Source organism: Thamnophis elegans, chromosome 3, assembly GCF_009769535.1.
Source record: "Thamnophis elegans isolate rThaEle1 chromosome 3, rThaEle1.pri, whole genome shotgun sequence".
NCBI classification, from domain to species: domain Eukaryota; kingdom Metazoa; phylum Chordata; class Lepidosauria; order Squamata; family Colubridae; genus Thamnophis; species Thamnophis elegans.
In genome coordinates this window covers 84,637,879-84,659,088 of record NC_045543.1, presented here as the reverse complement: position 1 = coordinate 84,659,088, position 21,210 = coordinate 84,637,879, and the positions used below count along the sequence as shown (strand labels likewise).

Here is a 21,210-nt window from a genome sequence, read left to right as displayed (position 1 = left end):
AGAGTAGGCTCCCTGCCCACGTCTTCTTCATCCCTTGCTTTTTCTTTCTGCAAGGGTTGAGTCTCAGCGAGGCCGGAAGTGGGTTCAAGAATCCCAGCTCACAGCAAAATGGTGGCTCTGAGGACGAAGGCAGGGGCGGGGATGGTCGGAAGGCAAAATAAGCATGGATAGCAGCAGCAGCAGCGAGAGCTGAAAGGCCGGTCATGATGGACAAAGGCCCAATATGCAGCAGTCGGTCCACGGAAATAATCGTACCAACCCCCCTGGCAGTCTGAACCCAAAGCTGGAAAGACCTACGTCCATGGTGGAGGGGGGGCATTCAACAGCTGGGCCGCGGCGTTCTCAGAGGGGCCTCAGCGAGCCAGCGAGCCATCGGGCCAGCAGCAGCACAACGGTGGTAGCAGCAATCGGGGTGGCAGTCGTAGCAGGGTCGAGCTCCCCCTAAAACAGCTGGGCCACGGGGTCTTCCAAGCTGCTGGGCCGCGGTGTTCTTACAGCGGAATCAACAAGCCAACGGGCCAGCAGGCCAGCAAACAGCGGTGGTCGCGGCAGCCAAAGCAGCAGTCGCGGGAAGATCAGGGCTCCCCTAGCAGCTCGGCCGCGCTGTCTTCCAAACAGCTGAGCCGCGGCGTTCTCAAGCCGCCGTTCTCAGCTGGCATCAGCGAGCCAGTGGCACAGCGGCGGTCGTGGCAGTCAGGGCAGCAGTCATGGGAGGGTTGGGGCTCTCTCAGACCAGCTGGGCCGCAGCGCCTTCTGAGCGGCGTCAGTGTCTTTCACGAATGGCAGCCTTGGAGAGCAAAATCTCTCCAGTTCACTGTCAGCACCAGGTCCCCGAAAAATCACTCGTACCTTGGCCTCTCCCCGGCTCAATCTCTGAGCTCAATTTCTCCTCTTTACTGGCTATTTCTCTTGTACGGAGCCGGAGCCGGCGGTGAGCTCGGCAGACATGTTCCTCGCACATGCGCATTTTAGCAAAGGGGGAGAAAGTACAAGCAGTAGCAAGCATAACAACAGAAAATTCCCACTGATCTTCCTGAAACAAAGCATACAGAAGAAATAATAAATAGTAATGACCTTGTCTTAGATGAATCCCAGGATTTGTGTGTGACAGTTTCAAAAATACTGAATGAGTAATAGCTAGAAAAGCAGCACAAAGAGAAACTAGCATCTAGTACCATGCCTCTGTTCCATGATATCCTTGTTTTCTCAGTAGTGCAGTACTAAGAAAAAAGATAGCAGATTATTCTCCCAATTCTGTGTATTTAACAGCTTAATAACAGGTTTCTAATTAAGAGCATATTTGTTTTGATTCCTATTTATTACTGTATTCAGTCTTTATGTGAACATGAGGGGCTAATTGAGATCAAAATATTTGTTTTCTGTGAGGAACTCAATGTTCAAGGTTTACTGCCCTTGGCACATGTTTTTTTTTAAAGGAAGAGGACTAAGTAAATCTATGTTTTGTCTAGTTCTTCTGTAATCAAACCTCCTTTCTTCCGGAGAAACAAAGAGGAACATTTATTTTGAAGACTCTCCTGGAGCAAAACTGTGGAATCTTAAAATTGCAGCAGAGTCCTTATACACAAGTCTGTTTTGCACTGACTATTCTCGTTATATCAGCAAAATTGTCTGTGACTAGTAATCAGCTGACTGTAGGTTGCCTGAAGCCTGAGTCTGCTGTGCCAAGCTATTGTAGATAGCTTGAGTCTTGCCAGAACAAGTTTTGCTAGAAGAAATGCAATTTGTACAAGACAGAGGATCTAGAAAGAGGGATTTAGGAGAAGTTGACAATGATGTCATTCAATTTTATTACAGTTGACTTGATTTGCTTAGTTTGAAAAATAGCCTCTAATTACTTCAGATAGTCTGATTCCCCCCTCCCCAATATCTTCCAGGCAAGTAAATAAAAATTTCAGGACAGCTAATATGATTATGCATGTACTGTAACTAGAAATCTTCTTCACTACAGCCTTAGCAATTTATTTCATTTGTGGCCCAAAGGGAGACTCTATTCCATTTTGATCTTCCATATTTCTTAATTTTTAAAAGATCTCATTATCTAATTTCCCCAGTCTGAATGCTTGATGTGTTTAGATTACAGTATCTAGAATTCCAAATCAGTATGCCCTACATATCCAATCCGAACAACGGAGGCACAACAGAATTTGCCATAATACATATTTTATGGATTATATTCATGCAACTCAATGCCTGGCCTGCAGAACAATGTTGATAGCTCTGACTCTGCTCGCCTTTAAAAAGACCCTTAACCAGCTGTGCTTGGTTATATATATTAACCATTCTGTATTGATATTTGCAGAGCTAATTTTGACCCATAAGCTACTGGTCAGTATGTGTGCAGGTATATATTTGTGCATGTCTATATGTGTGTGCTCTTTTGTTTTTCCCAAGCTTTTTATATGTATTTATTTGCTCTTTTTAAAGGGTGGCATGGTGGCCTGTGGCAGGGGTCCCCTACCAGTGGTGACATTCAATTTTTTTTTACTACCGGTTCTGTGAGCATGGCTTGGTGGGTGTGGCAGAGGAAGGATACTGCAAAATCTCTATTCCCATCCCATTGCAGGGGAAGCATACTGCAAAATCTCTATTCCCTCCCCAACCCTGGGGGAAGGAAACAGGGTGGGTTCTGGCTGCTGCTACTGCTGGTTCACTCAGGGATGTGCTGCACATGTGTGTGCGCTTTGCATATGTGTGCACTTGATGCATGCTAGGTGCGCTTGATGTATGCTATGCATGCATGCACAGTACTAAAAAATGCACATGCGCAGAAGCCAAAAACAAAGATGGTGGTGCCCATGATGTCACCGAGACAACCAGTTCGGGGGCATGGCAGTCCTGGTTCGCTGCCAGTTCTAGCGACCGAGGCCACTAAGTTACTACTTGTTCAGCCGAACCGGTAGGAATCCGCCTCTGGAAGGATATTGCAAAATCTCCATTCCCACCCCATTCTGGGGCTAGCCAGAGGTGGTATTTGCTGGTTCTCTGAACTACTCAAAATTTCCGCTACCAGTTCCCAGGACCTGTCAGAACCTGCTGAATTTCACCCCTGTCCCCTACCCTCAGATCGCGGTCCACTAACCGGGCCATGAGCCGTTGAGAACTGAGGCATGGAAGTGTTCCATTTGCGTGAGTAGCACACATGCCTGCTGCTTGCGCAAATGGAGCGGCATGCAAGCTTGCCTGTCACTCAAACAAAAACATCCCCCTCCCCCTCCCCACCAATCTGCAAAGCCAGAAAGGTTGGGAATTCTGGCCTATGGTGAAGACACTTGCCTCCCACTTGGAAGGTGGAGAGTTCAACTCTAGGTAGTGGCAGATATTTATCTCATAGGGCGTGAAGGAAAAATATCTGCTGTGAATTCCATGTGGTGTCAGGAAGAATATCCAGTCTGTAAACATTCAGCTCTTATCCAGTCACCCTTACCCAGAATTAAGGGATTATGGGGTCATAAAAAGGGAGGAGGGATGCAGTGGCTCAGTAGCTAAGATGCTGAGCTTGTTGATGAGAAAGGTCTGCAGTTCGGTGGTTTGAATCCCTAGCGCCATGTAACAGAGTGAGCTCCTGTTACTTGTCCCAGCTTCTGCCAACCTAGCATTTCAAAAGCAAGTAGAAAAATAGGTGGGAATGTAACAGCGTTCTGGGCGCCTTCGGTGTTTAGTTATGCCGGCCATATGACCACGGAGATCTCTTTGGACAGCGCTGGCTCTTTGGCTTTGAAATGGAGATGAGCACTGCCCCCTAGAATCGGGAACGACTAGCACATTTGTGCGAGGGGAACCTTTACCTTACCTAAAAAGGGAGGGTTTTTTATTTGCTGTTTTTAAAGTTGTTAGCCACCCAGAGTTACAAGCAATATGATTTGAATAAGATAAATTATTAAAACCAGCCTGCCAATATCCAAGGGGGAGGCAATTATAGCAGCAAAATTTCTTGCCCAGTGGATGTACCTGTAAAGAGATCGCCCTGAACCACTTCTCTGCCAATTACTGTTTAGCTTCCATCAGAAGTCTAGCAAGAAGGGAAAGGTGCCAAGATATCCTATTCCCAATCATATGCTATTGTGTTTGAAAACAAAACATGGGGCGAGGGCCAGGATACTTCATTTTGGAATGCATTCTCAGCACATTTAACCTCATCCTCTCCCATTTCAAAGTTGCCAGACTTCAGAAGTGTTCCATTTCCTGTTGCAGTCAAACCTTTGAAGCTTCAAATCTTTTTACAGAAAACAATATGCTTTCCTGTCACTGACATTCATGTGGGATGTTTTTGAGACAGTTTTGCCGATCTCAACAAATGGCTTGAAAAAGGATACAAGAAATCGAGGTTAATATTACAGTAACTCAGCGTTGTATACAATTTAGGCTGCAGTTTTCCAGCCTGGAAAGGAAGTCCTGCTCAGGTAAGTGTGACCAATTTCTGAGTCAACAAGTTAGGGATCAGGTTGGCTTACTTCACAAGAACATAATGATCAACTTATTTATCACCAGTCAGGACAGTGGAAAACTTTGTTTACCAAGTCACTAGCAAAAACAAAGATAAGCTTTTAAGGGGCACAAGGATTAAGTCCAGACCTAATCTAAGAAATCTACAGAAAAAGAGTTTGCAGGGCCATTTGAGTCATATCTACTAAATTGTCATAGATCAGTTCTTCATACTTTCTCAGAATTCCAATTGTTTGTGTACCCATTATATATACAGTAGACAATGAATATACAGTGATGTACCAATTCCCTTTAAAAAAGTTGAACATTGTTGTGGCCTGCCAGCGGCCAGCAGAGCTGGCAGAAGAGTCGGACAGTGAGGAGGTTGGGGAGGAACATGGGCCAATCCTGGAGGGTGGGAAAGGGCTCTGCATTGGAGGCAGAGTTGGGGGCCAAGGCTCTCTGGCAGTTCTCAGCTGCCTTTGGAGCTAGACAGCAGTGAGGCAGAGGAGCGGCTGGAGCCTGTTCCCAGTGTGCGAATGCAGAGATTTGCCAGAAGAAAAGAACAGCTAAGAAATCAGGGTCAACTTGGGAGTAAAGCCACAGGTGGATGGTGATTGGCCCCTCCCATAGGAAATAAAAAGAGTGAAAGGGGAGTGGCCTTTTGCAGGAAGCAATTTGTTTGTTTGTTTCAAGAGTGTGAAGATCTGTCCATGAATCTCAGAGAGACTCTGTGCCAAGTCTTTCCTTGCACAGGACTGCATTTGGAAAATATTTACATGGCAGCTTTCCAAGCTAGATAAGGTCTGTGATCATAACTTTACCTTTGAAAGACTGTTTACCAGGCCTTTGCTGAATGTGAATGAGGAATGCAAATTCATTTAATAGAAGGGGTATTGTCGGAACCAGGAATCTGCTTCATGCTTTTTGGGGAAGCCTAAAAAGGTCAGAACAAACATATGGTTCTCCCACTACTCTCAGCAACCCATTCAACTAAATCTCTTTTAGAGAAGCCTTTATTGACTTGCTATTTTCTTCCAAATAGACATGTATAAGATTGCATTGTCAAATCTTGAAACGCCCTGAACTCCTGAACACACTTTCATTTGTCCTGAAAACTGTTGCCATTGGAATTAGTTCGTTCTGATCCTTCACGTCAATCTTGACGCTTGAGGACTACCTGCACAGACCAGTAATGTTTTCTTGGCAACATTTGGTAAGAGATTGTGCCATGGCTTAAGTGAAAGGGACTGGCCCCAAATCACCCAGCTGTATTTGTGTCTAAACAGGAATAGTTCTCAGCGTCTCCTAGCCCCTGGTGCTGTGTTTTAAACCACAACACCAAACTGGCTCTCTTAGGGATGGCAACGGGTGGCATTATAATTACACCCATATTGCCTGTTTTCGTCCCTGCCAATCTACTTTTGAAATCACCCATATCACCGACAGGCAATTCTTGATAAGTGCTTTTCTACACTTGAGCAAAGAAACTCCAATACAGCTAAATATTACTATTTGTATTTTGTTCATGTTTTCCCCAAAAGGATATTGGTGGTTGTATAAAACATGAGCCAAATAAAAGAGAGAATTTACTGAGATAAGAGAGAAAGGAGGAACATTCTCCTTTGCCTTCCTTTCAGAAAACCACTTTGCTTGGAAAATAACATCCAATAATAAACAAATTTAACCACTCCAGAAAATGACTGTCTCAACTGACCCAAAATGAAAAAAGGAAGTTTAATGAACAAATAAAACTCAAAGCTCATACAAAGATATTGAAATGTTTCGTATTTATTTCCGGGTGCTATAACACTTTGTGCAAGTTGCAGTTTTAAAAAATAAAATAGCTGGCTGCAAGCTATCAATATTACAAGCTTGGGCTCATAAGCAACATTTACATTGAAAGTTGTTTTTTTTTTAAAAAAGAAGGCTCTTGCCATCAAGTAAACATCAGATAGTTTCAAGGTAAAAAAAAATTAAATCACAACTTGGTTCTCAGAAGAAATTGATACAATCTAATATATTAGAAAACATGTGCAATTGTCAGTTCAAAATCCTTTCGATGCCAAAATACTTTGGTGGCTCCAGAATGTGCCAAGAGAGATCAACAAGCTGGAGTCCTTATTCCAGTGGTTCAATCTTTCTGTCAACCTAAGATGACTCTGGTTGTCCCAGGTGACCCTTTTTTTGCACCATTATACCAAGGGGTAACTAGCTGCTGTAGCTATTCCACAGTGGTTGTTTCGGTCTTTAGCCATGTATATATAGCCTTGGTTTCCCCATTTTTCACTCCAGCTGAAAAGAACAAGGTAAGAGAGTGTTAGGAATTCTTTCCACTCTGCCAAGATTTTTTTTTGTAATGCAGTAAGTGCATGTAACACACAAAAGTTATCGCGCAGTATTGTGACCTATACATCCAATATACCACCCTTTCAAAGGTTAGTAATATTTCCTGACCAATCTATACACTCACTTTCTTTTCATTGTTTTGCTAACGTGTATATCTCGTGCCTCTCCATCAGAAGTTCAAGGAAGCATACATAACATTCCCATGAATTGAAAGCCCAGCTCTCCCCAGTGCCAGCTCAGCACCATAACTACCATACTACATCTCTTTATGGATTTTAGTTATTTAAAAAGATGATCAACAATAAAAATTGAATGCAGTTTGTAGCTCAGTCGACTGCATTCACCCATAAATCAGTTGGTTTAGTTCACACATAAAATGGTTATGAAACTAATTGGCTGAACAATACAAATAAACTATATTTTCAGTGTGTGACATCATCATTGAAAAGCAGTCATTAGTCTGTTGAGATTTTTTTTAAAGCTAATGTTATTGTTTAGATTGTTAATTACCAGAATTTTACAACTATTTACATTAATACATGAATGGACCTACAATTTCCATCAGATCTAACAAGCAAGACCCATAATGGGACAGCTGGAGGGCACCAACTTGAAATTCAGCTTCAGATTTAACTTTTTCAGGATTCTACAATTGGTTGGAATGAAGGGAAAGGCAGTCCTTGTTTGGTGACCAATTGTTCAGCAGCCTTTTGAAGTTACAATTACACTGAATGCACATAACTTACAATGGTCACAGCATTCCATAGTTCCATGATCACCCATTGTAACCTTCACTGCTGGCTTCCAACAAGCAAAGCCAATTGGGAAGCTGGCAGGAAGTCATGGTCATGTGATGTTGTGCTTAACAACTACCTGCAATGACCACAACTGTTATTCTAAATCAATGTAGTCATGTCACTTTTATGGCCATATCACTTAGCAACAGATTTCCCCAATACAGTTAACTGAGGACTACCTATGTTTAATATTTCGTATACCTTACTGTTAGGAAACTCTGCATTTGAAAGAGGGAATGCAGAGAAAATTTGCGGAAAAACCCCCTCCTAAATATTTTAATCATACCTGTTTTTAACTATCCAATACTTCTTCCTGTTATCGTCATCTGTACCTTCATGACCATAGCCAACAACAAGAACACCATGATCCAGTTCTTCACTATTGCACTCTGGTTCATAGTAAACACCTAGAATTATAACAGTTGGTTAGCTTCCAAAAACCAATAACGTCTCTAGAAACTGGGTTCATACTAAGCCATTATGGACCTTCAACTTTGACTTAGATTGACATATCTACTCCCATGAAGTGTCTGGACCAAGGTTGATAAGATATATGTCCTAGTAGGCTATCTTTCAGTCCAACCCCAAATGATATATTCAATAATAAAGGCTAGCAAGTTTAGAATTTAGATAAGTGTTTCTTCTAGTGAGCTATGCTTTTTCCAATTTATATGGTGTCCAACATTTGCTGAAAATAATGAATAATGCCCAAACTAAATAGTGCCAGAGGAAGAAATAGGAACAAAACTTCAAAATCCATATACCATCTCAAAGTACAATCTCCTTTCACCTAACACAAAAAATTAGAGGAGGGAATTTTATTTTTAGGTATATTTATCGAAGGCAGAACCATCACAAAACGCATTTTGCAAAAAAGTTCAGCACAAAATTAAGCAAGCTTTGGATCCGCTGTAATCAAAGCTCCTCTAACATATGCAGATCTTTCTGGATAAGGGACTGTTAGTTCTTTCTGGAGTTTGGAGAAAATCAAGAAGCACAGTGGTGGTCCACCTTCCTATTCTTTGCATGGCAGAAGAGGCCCTTTCCTGATTGCTTGTCTACTGTAAAGCTTTGGGTAACAGTTAGTAAGAAATCTACACCAAGTTGAATGGATTCCTCAATAGTTACTGTCAAGCAAATTATGGGGTGTGGTGATGTTTTTTCATTAAGAAAAAAAGCAAACAGGAAATGTTCTGAACTCTATGGATACGGTGGTGTTACTCCTGACATAATTAGCAATTCTTCACAGTAGTTACAAGGGACACACAATACTCTGTACAGTTGTGCATGAAACATTCTGTACAAAGAATGGCTACTTTTAGATAATTCAAGCCTGAATTGAGGCATACATGGTGTGTGTGTGTGTGCGTGTGTATTTTGCTCCCATATCAAATGAATTGGGACTAGTAAAAGACTCTGGAACCTTCTAAATTATTTCCCATTTCATGCATACCTCCAATACTTTATTCCATCGTTTCCCAAACCTGAGCCTTCCTGAACTGCAGGACCGCAACTCCAAGTACTAGTGACAATGATAGTTGATATGGATGGGAATTTTATCCAGTGCATCTTGGGGACAGTAGAATAAATTCATTCAAATCCTATGTTTTCACACATCCTTACCAGATTCATAGAACTGGAAAGAGGAGTGGCTTGCATCAATAGCCACAGAGACTGGTCCTACTGCAGCCACTGCCTTCATCAAAGCTCTTTCCCGTCCTTCGGGGATGTCCACAAAGCCAGTATCATTAGCAGAGTTGTATTCAGGCTTATACAAACAATCTTCATCATCCTTAAAAGAAAAAAAATCAGTGCAGAAGTTAAGAGCTAAGCTCCATTTTTCAAGCTGTTAACTAGTTCTGCTATAAAACAAACAAAACGGATGCACACAAAATGTCTATTTCATACACCCAGAAGAAAAAAAAGTTATAAAAATTGCAGCAACATTGCAATTTTTCAAGCTATTTCACTTATAGAAGATAAGAATACAATATATTAGGGGTATAACAAACGGATGCAAAATTTGTATTACAAATGCCCATTTTGTGTTTAAAGCAGTTATTTCACACTCAAAAGGAACTACTTGAACCAGAATGATTTAAACAAGTTTTTTTCCCCAAATGTAAAAAAGGTCTTTTGAATTTGAAATGGTTTAAAATCAAGTGTTTTTACACCCAGCTCATTCAGAAGAAAAGTATGTATTTATTCAACTTCTGAACTGCTCATATGAAATATTTGAATATCCAAAGTCATGTAGCAATCTGAATCTAGGCCAAAGCCTAATCTGTAATCAAAACCTACATATTAAGCACAATCCAGGGTCTGATCTACTCAAGCAAGGCCTGAAACAGCATCCAGATTGAAAGCTAACCAAGGACCAATTTTTGCTTTTGGCTCAACATGAAATAATTGTAAAAAATGTGATGCTCCCACTTCCCCTCATGAATGGTTGTGAGAGAGTGAATCAAAAGTTTCAAAGGGCTAAAGAAGATTCTGGCTTTTCTTACCCTGAATGCAAGGATTCCAATTTGGCCAGCCATTTTTTTAAACATGTAAAGAACAGAAAGGTGCAAAATGACAGTTGAGATAGCAGCTGGAAGACGGTTAGCAATTATGGCTGAATATGGCTTGCTTTAGGACATGCCTTATGTCTTTTGGCTACCATGATTCATATTAAGCCATATGAAGCTACCGATCTCTGGATTGCATACATGAGAAAAGGCAATGTGGCCTAAAACACCATAGAACTACTATCTTACTTCATCTGCAGATATTAATATCTTATTATCAAACGATGCTAGGGAGTCTTGTTTCTTTCTGGTCATTCTCATACTGCATGCAATATAAACACGAAATGCAGTAAAACTAAGAAAAGACTACAGGAAATATACATATAAATTAGCTCATCTCTAAATATAGCCCTGTCTTAATTTTCCATTGTGAATTTGAAATAGCCAAAAAGATTTTGCGGTAGTTATTTTCTTTGCTCGAGTAAGATGAACTGATTGTACCACAACAATAAACTTCCTGGAACAATCCAGTTTACCAAATGTTCTATTTTCCAAACCAAATAGAAAAACAAGTTCTATGTCCAACCTAAAGGAGTTATTATTGTATTTATCAACCATTTCAATCATTCTGATTTGATAGTTGTTTCTAATCTGCCTTTGTGTGGATGACTACAAAATAATCAACAGGTTCTACCAACAGTTATGTGATGACTTATGTGTAAATCCGTTAAGAAATTGTGGGAGTTTAGCAGTCTCTAAAATCATGATAATCATTATTATACATATCTTTTAAAAAAATCTTCCTTTGATAATTTAAATATTCTGTAAAAATTTTACTTATGTAATTTAGATTTTCTTTATCCCAAGTTTATTACTTTGTAAGTAATGTAACATGGAAATTTCTTCTATTTCCCCCACAACTACACTGTGAGGTGAGCTGACAATGAATGACTGCCCTAAATTCACCCAGCCAGCTATCATGGCAAAGGTGGGATTATTTCAAATGCTGTGGTGGTGCAGTGGTAGAATGCAGCATTGCAGGCTAACTCTGCTCACTGCCATCAGTTCAATTCTGATCATCTAAAGTTGACTCAGCCTTCCATTCTTCTGAGGTTGATAAAATAAGAAGCCAGAAATTGGGGGCAATATGTTGATTATGTAAACTGTTTACAGCGGCATGTAAAGCACTATGAGGCGGTATAAGTCTAAGTCCTACTCCTATCTGCTAGAGTACTGACCTCAGAAATGGGGGACAATAATTAAGACGGTTCCCTGAAATGGCATTCCTTGAATGAAAGGATCTTTTGTCATTAATTTGGGAATTATGTTCTCAGGTCAAATAAATCTGACAAGTGAATTTGACTAAAAAAAAAACCCAAGTGGAATTCACAAGTCAAGATGAACAGACATAATTCTGGTTTTGAAAGCTTTGTTTTCCTGATCAATGGCCTAAACAAAGGGAGATGACTTGATTCAATGTGACTTTTTACCTTTCCAATGTAAGGATACGATTCCTCAGAGTCAATGCCATTGTTATCCTTGATGTACTGGAAAGCCTGGTCCATGAGTCCTCCATTACAGCCCTGGTTTCCTTCTGGCCGAGAACAGTCGACCAGATTTTGTTCACTCAAAGAAACCAGCTTGCCAGTTTTGCGGAAGTGCTGTCCTTCAAGAGAACCAGTTGTACTGAATGCCCAGCAAGATCCACACTGACCCTGAGGTGAAATGGAACATGCATTTAATTTTTTTTAAATTAAACATTTGTGATGTACTTTATTGCAACTTGTTGCTTTAGAAAAAAATTGTTCTCTCGGTTCAGTTTGAGCTTTGCCTTATCTCTAGAATAGCTCCCATTTTCCAAATGTTGTTTCCGTTATTTTTGCTTATCAATGAATCTTTATTGCATGCAATTATTAAATCTCTTGCTATTTCACCTTCTGGAGTCCCATCTCCTATCTATTTCCTACAATAGTGGATTCACACCACATTCTGAGTTTCTGTGTGGCTTAGTGTAGTAGAGATCCAGCCAGCAGAAGTTTATATTTCAATGCATTGTGCCAAGCCAGGAATTGGGTAATTAACGTTATATTAGAGTTTTGTGTGATTCCAGCCTTTAACTTTGATCACAGAATCTACACAAAGACCGGTGTGAGTTTTGTAAGTAACAAAATTATCAAAGTGCATATTCAGTAAATTAGCTAACAGTTTTTCACAGTCAATGTTTTTATTTCCTGGCTGAGTAAGACTACGCAGAGCAGTACATGAGAAAAAACACTATTATTCTCTCCATTCTCATTCTCAAAGGCAAGACTGAATGAACAAACACTTCAACGATTCTTATTTCAGAAAGGGTGGAAAATCATCCACATGCTACAACTCATAAAGTGTTAACATCCTTGTGAAGTACATACTACTTTGGCATCTTGGCACAAGAAACTTGACTTTTAACAATCACTGATGAAAAGCATTTGGCTTAGCTTCCGCTGGCTCAGACCGATGATCTGCCTAAATGAACTTTTTTTGTCTTCATCACACTATTCCAGATGACTTCATGAAGCTTGTCAACATAGGTGGGACTATGATAGGTTTCTTCCATGGTTGCACCCCAGCAGTTTGCATTTTAGATACACTCTCTATGATTCAGGAGGTGTTTATTTTCTTGTTTCAAATGTTTTATTCATTTTCATTTTCAATTTTGTACATTCACTTATATACTGAATATTTGCAATAATAATGATATAATAAAAGAAAAAAAAAAACCCCAACCTAAACACAACTCATCATAAACCCAACCTGTCGCTTTCATACACCCCTTCTTCTCCCCCTCCAACTTTCCTTTCTCCCTCCAACAATCACCCCTCCTACTTCCCTTTCCCCTCCTATCTTCCTTTCTCGCCTTCCTCACCCTCAGGAGGTGTTTATTATACAGCTATCATGACTAAAAGTCACTGAAAGCTTGAAATTCTATATATTTGACCAGTCTATTTTTAAAATTGTTTCCGCTGGTTCAAAATGCTTCCTTGTAGCTTATTACAATGTGAAAAAAGGAAAGATTTTTCTGTCTAAGTTGCCTACATTATTATTATTGACTATCTCCTCTGTGCCATAATGCACTTATTGCTATATAGTCTCTTGTAGAACTGGTCCAGTTCCTCATTTGAATTATTTTTTTTCTCCTTACTCTTCTAGTTGTAGAACATCTGTTCAGAATAATATTTCAAGGGCTATCATAAATTTTATTCTAATTATATTAAGGCAATTAAAATAAGGAAGGCACCTACCTGATCCTTTACTGGTGTTACGTAACCCTTCTCCCTCCAGTCAACCGATTTTGGAACCTCTAAGTAGTTTGGCTCAAGAAATTGTGATCCTTTATATTTCTTTTGAGATCGAGATTGTTTAAAGCCATTCATCACTTGCCTAAATTCTTCATTAGTCTGTAGAAAGAGGAGATTCATCAGGGTGACATGCAAACAATTTACTCAAGAAAGAAAAACAGCCTTGCAATTTTGGCCATCCATACCATGTCTCCGAAATGATTCATTCCTAGTCTGTAACTGTGTTTGCCAAGACTGTGATCCAGGTTGTGCAACTGAATCATTTTCAGATTCTTCTCCCAGATCATCCTCCTCCATCCTTCTTCCTTCTAGGAATGAGGAAATGCACAGAATTTTATTGCTAGGATTTTCTAGTAAGTGTATTAATTTAACTTGGAAATTACATCAAATCAAGCTGCTGTTCTTTTTACTTTTATATCTCTAATATTCTATTCTACCTCCAAAAGTAGAATATCATTTATCAATCAATTACCATTTATCAATTTAAATTATTGCAGAAACTTTGCTCCAAAACTGTAATTACCTCAACCACATTTTGATAATTTAGCCCAGACACCAAATCACCATATTTTTAAAAATGTATGTGTAACGGTGCCTAATTAACTATTTCTAATGCCTGACTCTTTTTGCAAGAAAGACATGTTTTATACCTTATCAATTACCAAAGCAATCATGCTCTTGAGTCCTAGGAGAGGCTCACCTCATGATACTTCTTGCTGTGCCATGTTTTCCAGTTCAACCAGTGATTGTCTAAAGCAGGATCTAAACCTGGAGCAGCAAAGGAGACCCCCAAACTGCACAGGGCCAAAATGCACAGATAGATCTTCATTATGAAATGTCTAAAAAGAGTGTGAAAAAAATTGTCCAATTAGAAAACAAAGAACTCCCCTAGATTACATGAGATGGGAATAAACATACAAGCTCTCTTCCATCATCCTGATAGAGACAAACCAGGCAGGCATTAAATTTGTGCCAAAGCAGAATAGCTTAGTATAGTTTGTGAACACAGCCACAAAGGAGCTACTGCCTGCACTCATGAATGTGGAACCAAACAATGACTATGAAAATTTAGTTGAAATGCTGCTGGCTCCTATCCCATACCAGTAATTTGATTTTATGTAGGTACTTTACAATTTGACAATGACAACAACAAATAACTAAGAGCAGCAATACATAAAGCAACTTGTTTATTGACTGGTTTTAATTCTTGTACAATACCTATCATCATTGCTATGACTTGAGTGGCAATAATAAACAAACAAGAAAACTACATTAAAAAAATCCCCAACAATGAATCACGTTTAGCTGAAGCACCATTAATGCATATCTAGTCGAAATGATATAATTATTGTAATTGTATTATCTTTTCTCAAAGTGCTCAAAGGTAGGTTCTGAGGGGAGGGGTCCAAATTTTATCCTTGCAGCCACTTTATAAGAAAGTTACTGTGGAAGATCACTGGCTCACAGGGAGCTCAAAGTGAGGAAGCGTCAAATGACACTTTTAAATCATAGTTAAATTGTTTATTCGTGGAATAAAAGTGGATCAGGGAAGTGATCCACCTTAAATTCCTCATAATTGCAATTCCATTGCCAAAAAGTAAAGATAAAATCTCTTTCAGGTGTGACTTGATTCCTGTGGCCTACAGGGACATATCCACGTGGAGGTGTTTTGCCAACAAAATAGAAGTGATTTGCCCCTAATCTCTGATGGTTTATTTTTATCAAATTCATATAACCGCCCATGTCACAAAACAAATGACTCTCAATGGTGCTCAACAAAGCTAAAAAAACCAATTATTAATATAAATAACAATTATTAGAAAGTATTGAAACTATAAAAACAAAGCCTAAAAAAAAGAAACAATGGGTGAGGAAATGTTAATAACCATGGAACCACCTCACCAGTTCCCTGAGGTCCTCAGATCTGCACAACCAGTTCTGGAGGGATTTTCATAAAGTCAAGCATGATTCTCTCCAGCCTGGCTTACCTCAGGGGGATGTTCTATTTGTTTTCTACTTCCTAGTCAACAGTCTCCCATCCAAATATTAACCAGATTCAATTCTGCTTAGCTCTTCAAGATAGGTAATGATCCACTGAAGAACAGGGATATTTTAGTAGCAAAATCTTGCTCTTTTCAGAATAACAACTCCAAATGTAGTTAAAGATTAGAATACCCTTTCCCTTGAACTAACATGGAGTGGGGTACTATACTTACTGTACAATAAGAAAAGTGTATCTTTAGAGCTATGTCTTGGCTTTGAAACCTAGGTTGAGTGTGTGTAGCAATATAGCTAAATGGACAGAGGGAAAACGTATTTTGTTACACTCTCCCTATTATTAACCTGCTTCCTCTCCCTCCTTATTTGCAAGAGGTGTAATACTACAGTCCTTAACATTGGAAAGAGATGGAGATAGAAAAGGAGAACTAATTCTAACATTCTGAGACTTGGAACTAAGGTGATTCAGGCAACCACAGATCGTATACTGCTATCACTGCTTTTCATTTATCCCCATTTCCCTTTCTTTCACCACTTCAGTCAATTGGAGAATTCAACTAGTGCTAATAGACATCCTTAATAGATACCCGTCAATTTGAGGGATGTAGCAAAACCAATCAATTCAGAATCCGATTACCCAATTATAGGTAGCCCTTGACTTACGACTGCAATTGAGCCCAAAATTTATGTTGCTAAGTGAAAATTTGTTAACTGAGTTTTGCCCCATTTTACAACATTTCTTGCCACAGTTGCTAAGTGAATCCCCGCAGCTGATAAGATAGTAAGGCGGTTGTTAAGCAAATACGGCTTCCCTGTTGACTTGTCAGGTCACAAAAAGGGATCCCATGACCCTGGGATGTTGCAAATGGTCATAAGTGTGACCCAGTTGCCAAGCATCTGAATTTTGATCACATGATTATGAGAATGCTGCAAAGGTTGTGGCCATGAAAAATGGTCCCTTTTTTCAGTGCCCTTGTACCTTTGAACGGCAACTAAATGAACTGTTGTAAGTCAGGACAACCTGTATACCGGTACTAACTAGACTATTTGTCCAGCCTTTTTGCTCCATCCACCCTTTTCATCAGATGGATCCCTCCCTCCGTTCTTGCTACCAGCGGGAAAGAGAGGAAACCTTGTAGCAAATTTCCCACATCGCCGATACGATGCGCAAACCCTTTTTGGAAAGGGCGAGAGTGAGAAGCCCTCCTTAAGGGCATTAAATGACTCATCTCGCCATATTCCAGGAATCACTTCCGCTGTACTGATTCCCAGCCGGGGGCGGAGATGCGGGGCCTCCACCTGGGACTGGGGAGGAGGGGGCGCTTGCGGGCACGTGACCTGTCTCCAGTAAACAGATACCCGAGCCCTCCCTCTCCAGGCGCCGCCGGGCAAGGCGAGAGAAAGGCCCGGGGTATGCAAGATACACGAGTTTCGGAAGTGGGAAGGGGTGGGGGCAACTGGTTCAAGCCGACGGGGAGCTTTCCAGAGAAAAGTCGGGAACCAAGTCCTGATCGAGGGTAAAAGGCAAACAGGGGAGATAGAGGAAGAGAGTCGCGAAAAAAGAGCGAGGACGACGCAGGACCGGCACATTCCTCCACGCCCGGGACTCGCGCCAGTCTCTTAGCTTTCGTAAACAGCGACCCAAAAACAGGCGCGCCCTCGTTGCCCTCGGCTCGGAAGGGAGAGAAAACAAATCGCGTTCGAACCGGTCCCGGCAGCCAAAGCAAAGGAGGTTTTTTGTACGATAGTCCTCCCCGCTTCCCATGGCAAGAACAGCCGACCGGCAGCTTTTTGTTTTTCTTCTGCGATCGGGGAGGGGGGTCTCCAAAGCAGAGAGAGCGCTTTACCTAATCGAAGACCCACCAGGCTCCCCCAAACGTTTACTTCGCTGGAATCGATGCGGATCTTCCCGCTTCTAAGCGATGGATAGATCTTAGATCGATCGTCCTTTCCCCCCTTTCTTCTTTTTATAAACGATTCAAGGCGGCGAGTCATTTATAAATCCCACTTCGATCCCCCCACCCCCACCCTAAATCTCCATTCCGTGAGTTAGGCAGAGAGAGAAAGAATGACCCCAAGTCACCCAGCCGGCTTTGATGCTTAAAAGATTCCCGGCGCCAGAAAAGGCCGAGAGATGAAACCGGTGTAAAAGAAAAGAGACCGAGACGCTCTCTGGCACCCCCAATTCCATACCCCAATTCCGCGGTCAGGACCAAAGAATTCAGAAGCGTGGCTGGAGACGGAGCTCTCTCGCTCTCTTCCCTTTCCCCAGAAAGGTTGGAAACCCCTACAGGCACCGGCCTTACCTGTAACAGCGACCAAGATCCCCTCTTCGCCCTCTCTGACTGTCTCCGGGCCGGGGTCTTCGCTCTAAGTCTCCTCAGCCTGGAGCGGCCCGGCCCCCTTCTGGACCGCGGATTGGCTACCAAGGCCCGAGGGCGGAGCCAGGACTAATCCGCGAAAAAGCGTGACTCCCGATCCCGTGATGCCCAGATGTACTCGGACCTGTTGGGGATTGGGGGGGGGAAGGGGGAGATGCTGGGACGTGACGGGGGTGAGGTGGGGGGAAGGTGGAAGCTCTGGAGAGGGAAAAATCTGCTGGAGAGGCGGCGTCCCCAACTGAACAGCTGAATCTCGGCGCTCCCTCTTGGAAACAAAATGATGCAAGCTGACCTTGCAGAGCAAATGGTGGAAAACATCTGAGTGGCTCACCCTCCCCCACTGTAAAATTGAGACCATTTCCTTCCCGAGATGCTGGAAACTGAGGAGTTCCCTTCTCAACCCCTTGGTTTCCTAGGCTGGGGAGGAGGGGGCTTGGGAGTCCTAACGAAATTTTTACCGGCCCGCAAGCTTCTACATCGTCTTTATGTTCAGATCATCTCTTTACAAACCGGGTTTGTTTCCTCTTAGTTCAGGGGTATCCAAACTTTGGAACTTTAAGACTTGTGGACTTCAACTCCCAGAATTCCCCAGCTGGCTCTGGTGCCAGTGGCAACCTGTGGTGTTAAATTACATAATGCAGAGGGTTTTTTTTTAAAAAAAAATGGAGTGAATGCATGCGGGTCATTCATAAGGGAGAGAAGAAAAGTGCTGGGTTGTTGTGTGTGTCGTTCCCCCCCCCCCCAGAAAAAGCTACTTCACATGTTCTGACAGTTTGCAGGCTTTGGATCCCTTAAATGTTACCTTTTGGGACCCAGAAAGGGTCCACCTTATCACCCACCCTGGACACATTGTGATGAGCCATTAAAACCTGGTTCTGTTCCTAGACCTTGGATTACATGGAATGATAGTTCCTTTGTGTAATGTTCTCTGTTTTTTTTTAAAGCACCTCCCCCCCCCCACTCTCTCATGGTACATTTTTTACTGTCTTTTTTAAAACTGCAATTTGAAAGATGGTTATACATTTTATAAATGACCAAATATGCAGGAACAAAATGTGGTTAATCTTCTAAAGCAAGTAACACATTTTGCTACCTGAGATTAAAATCAAGATTATGCTTTTTTCCAAGATAAGCCTGGATTTGCACATTATGCTAAACTTTGATGCGATGTTTAGTTTGAGGCTCCAGAGTTCTGCAAACCCTTCAAATTGTACTTCATGCAAACTATGTAAAACCACCCATTCTCAAACTGATGGCTGTAAGATTACAATATCAAACCTACTCCTGAGTAGACATTGTGCTGTAATTCTGCAGTCCAATTTGATATTTAAATTTTTGGTTTTTTAAAAAAAGTTTTTATTTTTTGTCTCATACACACATTTACAAGTATACATTCTCATAGTTATTATTCTTATCACATTTTCACACTTACAAACATTCATTTTTCCATATAAAAATTAAAATATATGATTGGGATTGCTTTGCTTACCATCCCATATACCTATTTTATTTTATCTCCACCCTACTTTTCTTTCTTTTCCTTTTCTCCCTCCCTCCCTTCTCTACTTTCTTCTTTCCTCCTCTCCTTTCCCTTTCTTCCCCTTTCTCTTCCCTACTCCTCTCTACCTCTTCCCCTTCATACCCACTTTCTTCCTCTTCCTATCCTATCCCTACCAATCTTCCTCTCCTTTCCTCTTTCTTCTTTCCCTCCCCTCTCTTCTCCTCTCCTCTTCTTCTATTGTTGTGGTTGCCTATTTTCCTGTTCCACCTGGTCTATTTTCGGGATGGTATTCCAGGAAACCAGGGTCTGACTTTATATTTGCCATTTTACATTCCCTTTTCCTCGTTATATTTTTCAATCTGTTTTTTTTTTAACCTGTGTTTCATTCTTTGAATATATATATTTATGTATTAATACTTTACTACTTTTTGGCTTTGAGTACCCCATGTCACAGAGCCCAGCTGTGCGTAGAAGCATGAAAGACTAGCAAGCATTTTCCATTTTATCAGTGCTTTGAAATTTAAGTGTTTTTTTAAAACAATGTTCTTTAAATGGCACTGAAAATGGGAAAGGAATATCTGCACATTACTTGTTTTTAAACTGGAGTCTTCATGTTAAAACCAGTCTGACAACATTCACATTAGCCTGTCTGATGTAATGGTCAGAATGACTGGAAGCTTAGGGTTCAAGCCAGTTGTGAAGTTTGCTGGGTGAAAAAGCAAGCAATCATTTTTTCAGTCTAGCCTACACATAGTCCTTGATTTACAACAGTTCAGTTAGTGACCATTCAAAGTTACGATGGCACTGAAAAAAGTAACTTATGACCATTTTTCACACTTACAACCATTGCAACATCCCCATGGTCACATGATCATAATTCAGACGCTTGCTAACTGACTTGTATTTATGACGGTTGCAATGTCCCATGGCCATGTGATCCACTTTTGCGAACTTTAAGCAAAGTCAATACAGAAGCCAGATTCACTTAACAACCGTGTTACTAACTTAACAACTGCAGTGATTCACTTGACAACTGTGGTGAGAAAAGTCATAAAATGGAGCAAAACTCACTTAATAAATGTCTCATTTAGCAACAAATTTTGGGCTCAATTGTGGTTGAAAGTAGAGGACTACCTATACTTCACTGGGCTGTTGTAAGGATAAAATGGTAGAGCAAGAACAGTTTAGGTCATCTTGTGCTTCTTGGAGAAAAGATGGGCCATAAATAAAACCAATAAATTATAAAACACATGGAATATAAATGCCCCTGGTAGATTAAAATTTGAGGATTGTATAATGTTTTAAACTGTCTATCCTACTAATCAATGTAGGGATTTCTATTGAATAATTGCATCCTTTATTTGGTGGTTTAAATGCTTCATTTAATGGACAAGTTATGAGTTCAATTGCAAAACAAATTTCTGTTTTTCTATCCATTGAATAGCAGTCCATTAAATAAATAATAATTTATTCCGTAATGCTTTCAATTTCAGGTTAACAAAGATTATAAGGTAAATTAGTTGTACTCTTAAATTTGTCAGTGTTAAATCAATGAGTTGTTCATAATCACCTAATCCAAGAAATCATGTGAGAGTTTTAGCTGATTTTAGGGATGATTGAATTTGCCAGGTATAAATTAGTTAAAGAGATTAAATACAAATCTTTTTTTAAGTTAAAGAATAGGTAATTGTTAAAAGAATTGGTAATCTTTTTTTACAGATAGCTCTGTAGTTTAGGAACTGATACTATTCAACTCTTTAACAATTTGAATATTATTTGCACCTAGAATCAAAGATTCTTTGAAAAGGATATTTGTCTATGTATTTCTATAGGAGTGCTAAAGACATATTTATTTTCATGGAAAAAACAGCTCATAATACCTAATATAGGCAA

The 21,210-nt window shown here is 40.6% G+C and overlaps 1 protein-coding gene across 2 annotated transcripts; it reads right to left on the bottom strand.

Annotated features, from left to right (window-relative positions):
* Window positions 1-6,214: 6,214 nt before the first annotated feature.
* On the bottom strand, window positions 6,215-17,850 carry CTSL (cathepsin L). 2 transcript variants are annotated; one of them, XM_032212911.1, is made up of 8 exons: window positions 17,742-17,850; window positions 14,138-14,276; window positions 13,623-13,745; window positions 13,381-13,536; window positions 11,590-11,814; window positions 9,213-9,381; window positions 7,876-7,996; window positions 6,215-6,738 (listed from the first exon to the last, which is right to left on the bottom strand). In XM_032212911.1, the coding sequence occupies exons 2-8, from the start codon at window positions 14,264-14,266 to the stop codon at window positions 6,639-6,641; spliced, it is 1,023 nt and encodes a 340-aa protein (XP_032068802.1). In that variant the 5' UTR covers window positions 14,267-14,276; window positions 17,742-17,850; the 3' UTR covers window positions 6,215-6,638. The 2 variants fall into 2 exon arrangements, with proteins under 2 accessions (XP_032068802.1, XP_032068803.1); XM_032212912.1 differs by lacking the exon at window positions 17,742-17,850 and adding an exon at window positions 17,629-17,735.
* Window positions 17,851-21,210: the final 3,360 nt, after the last annotated feature.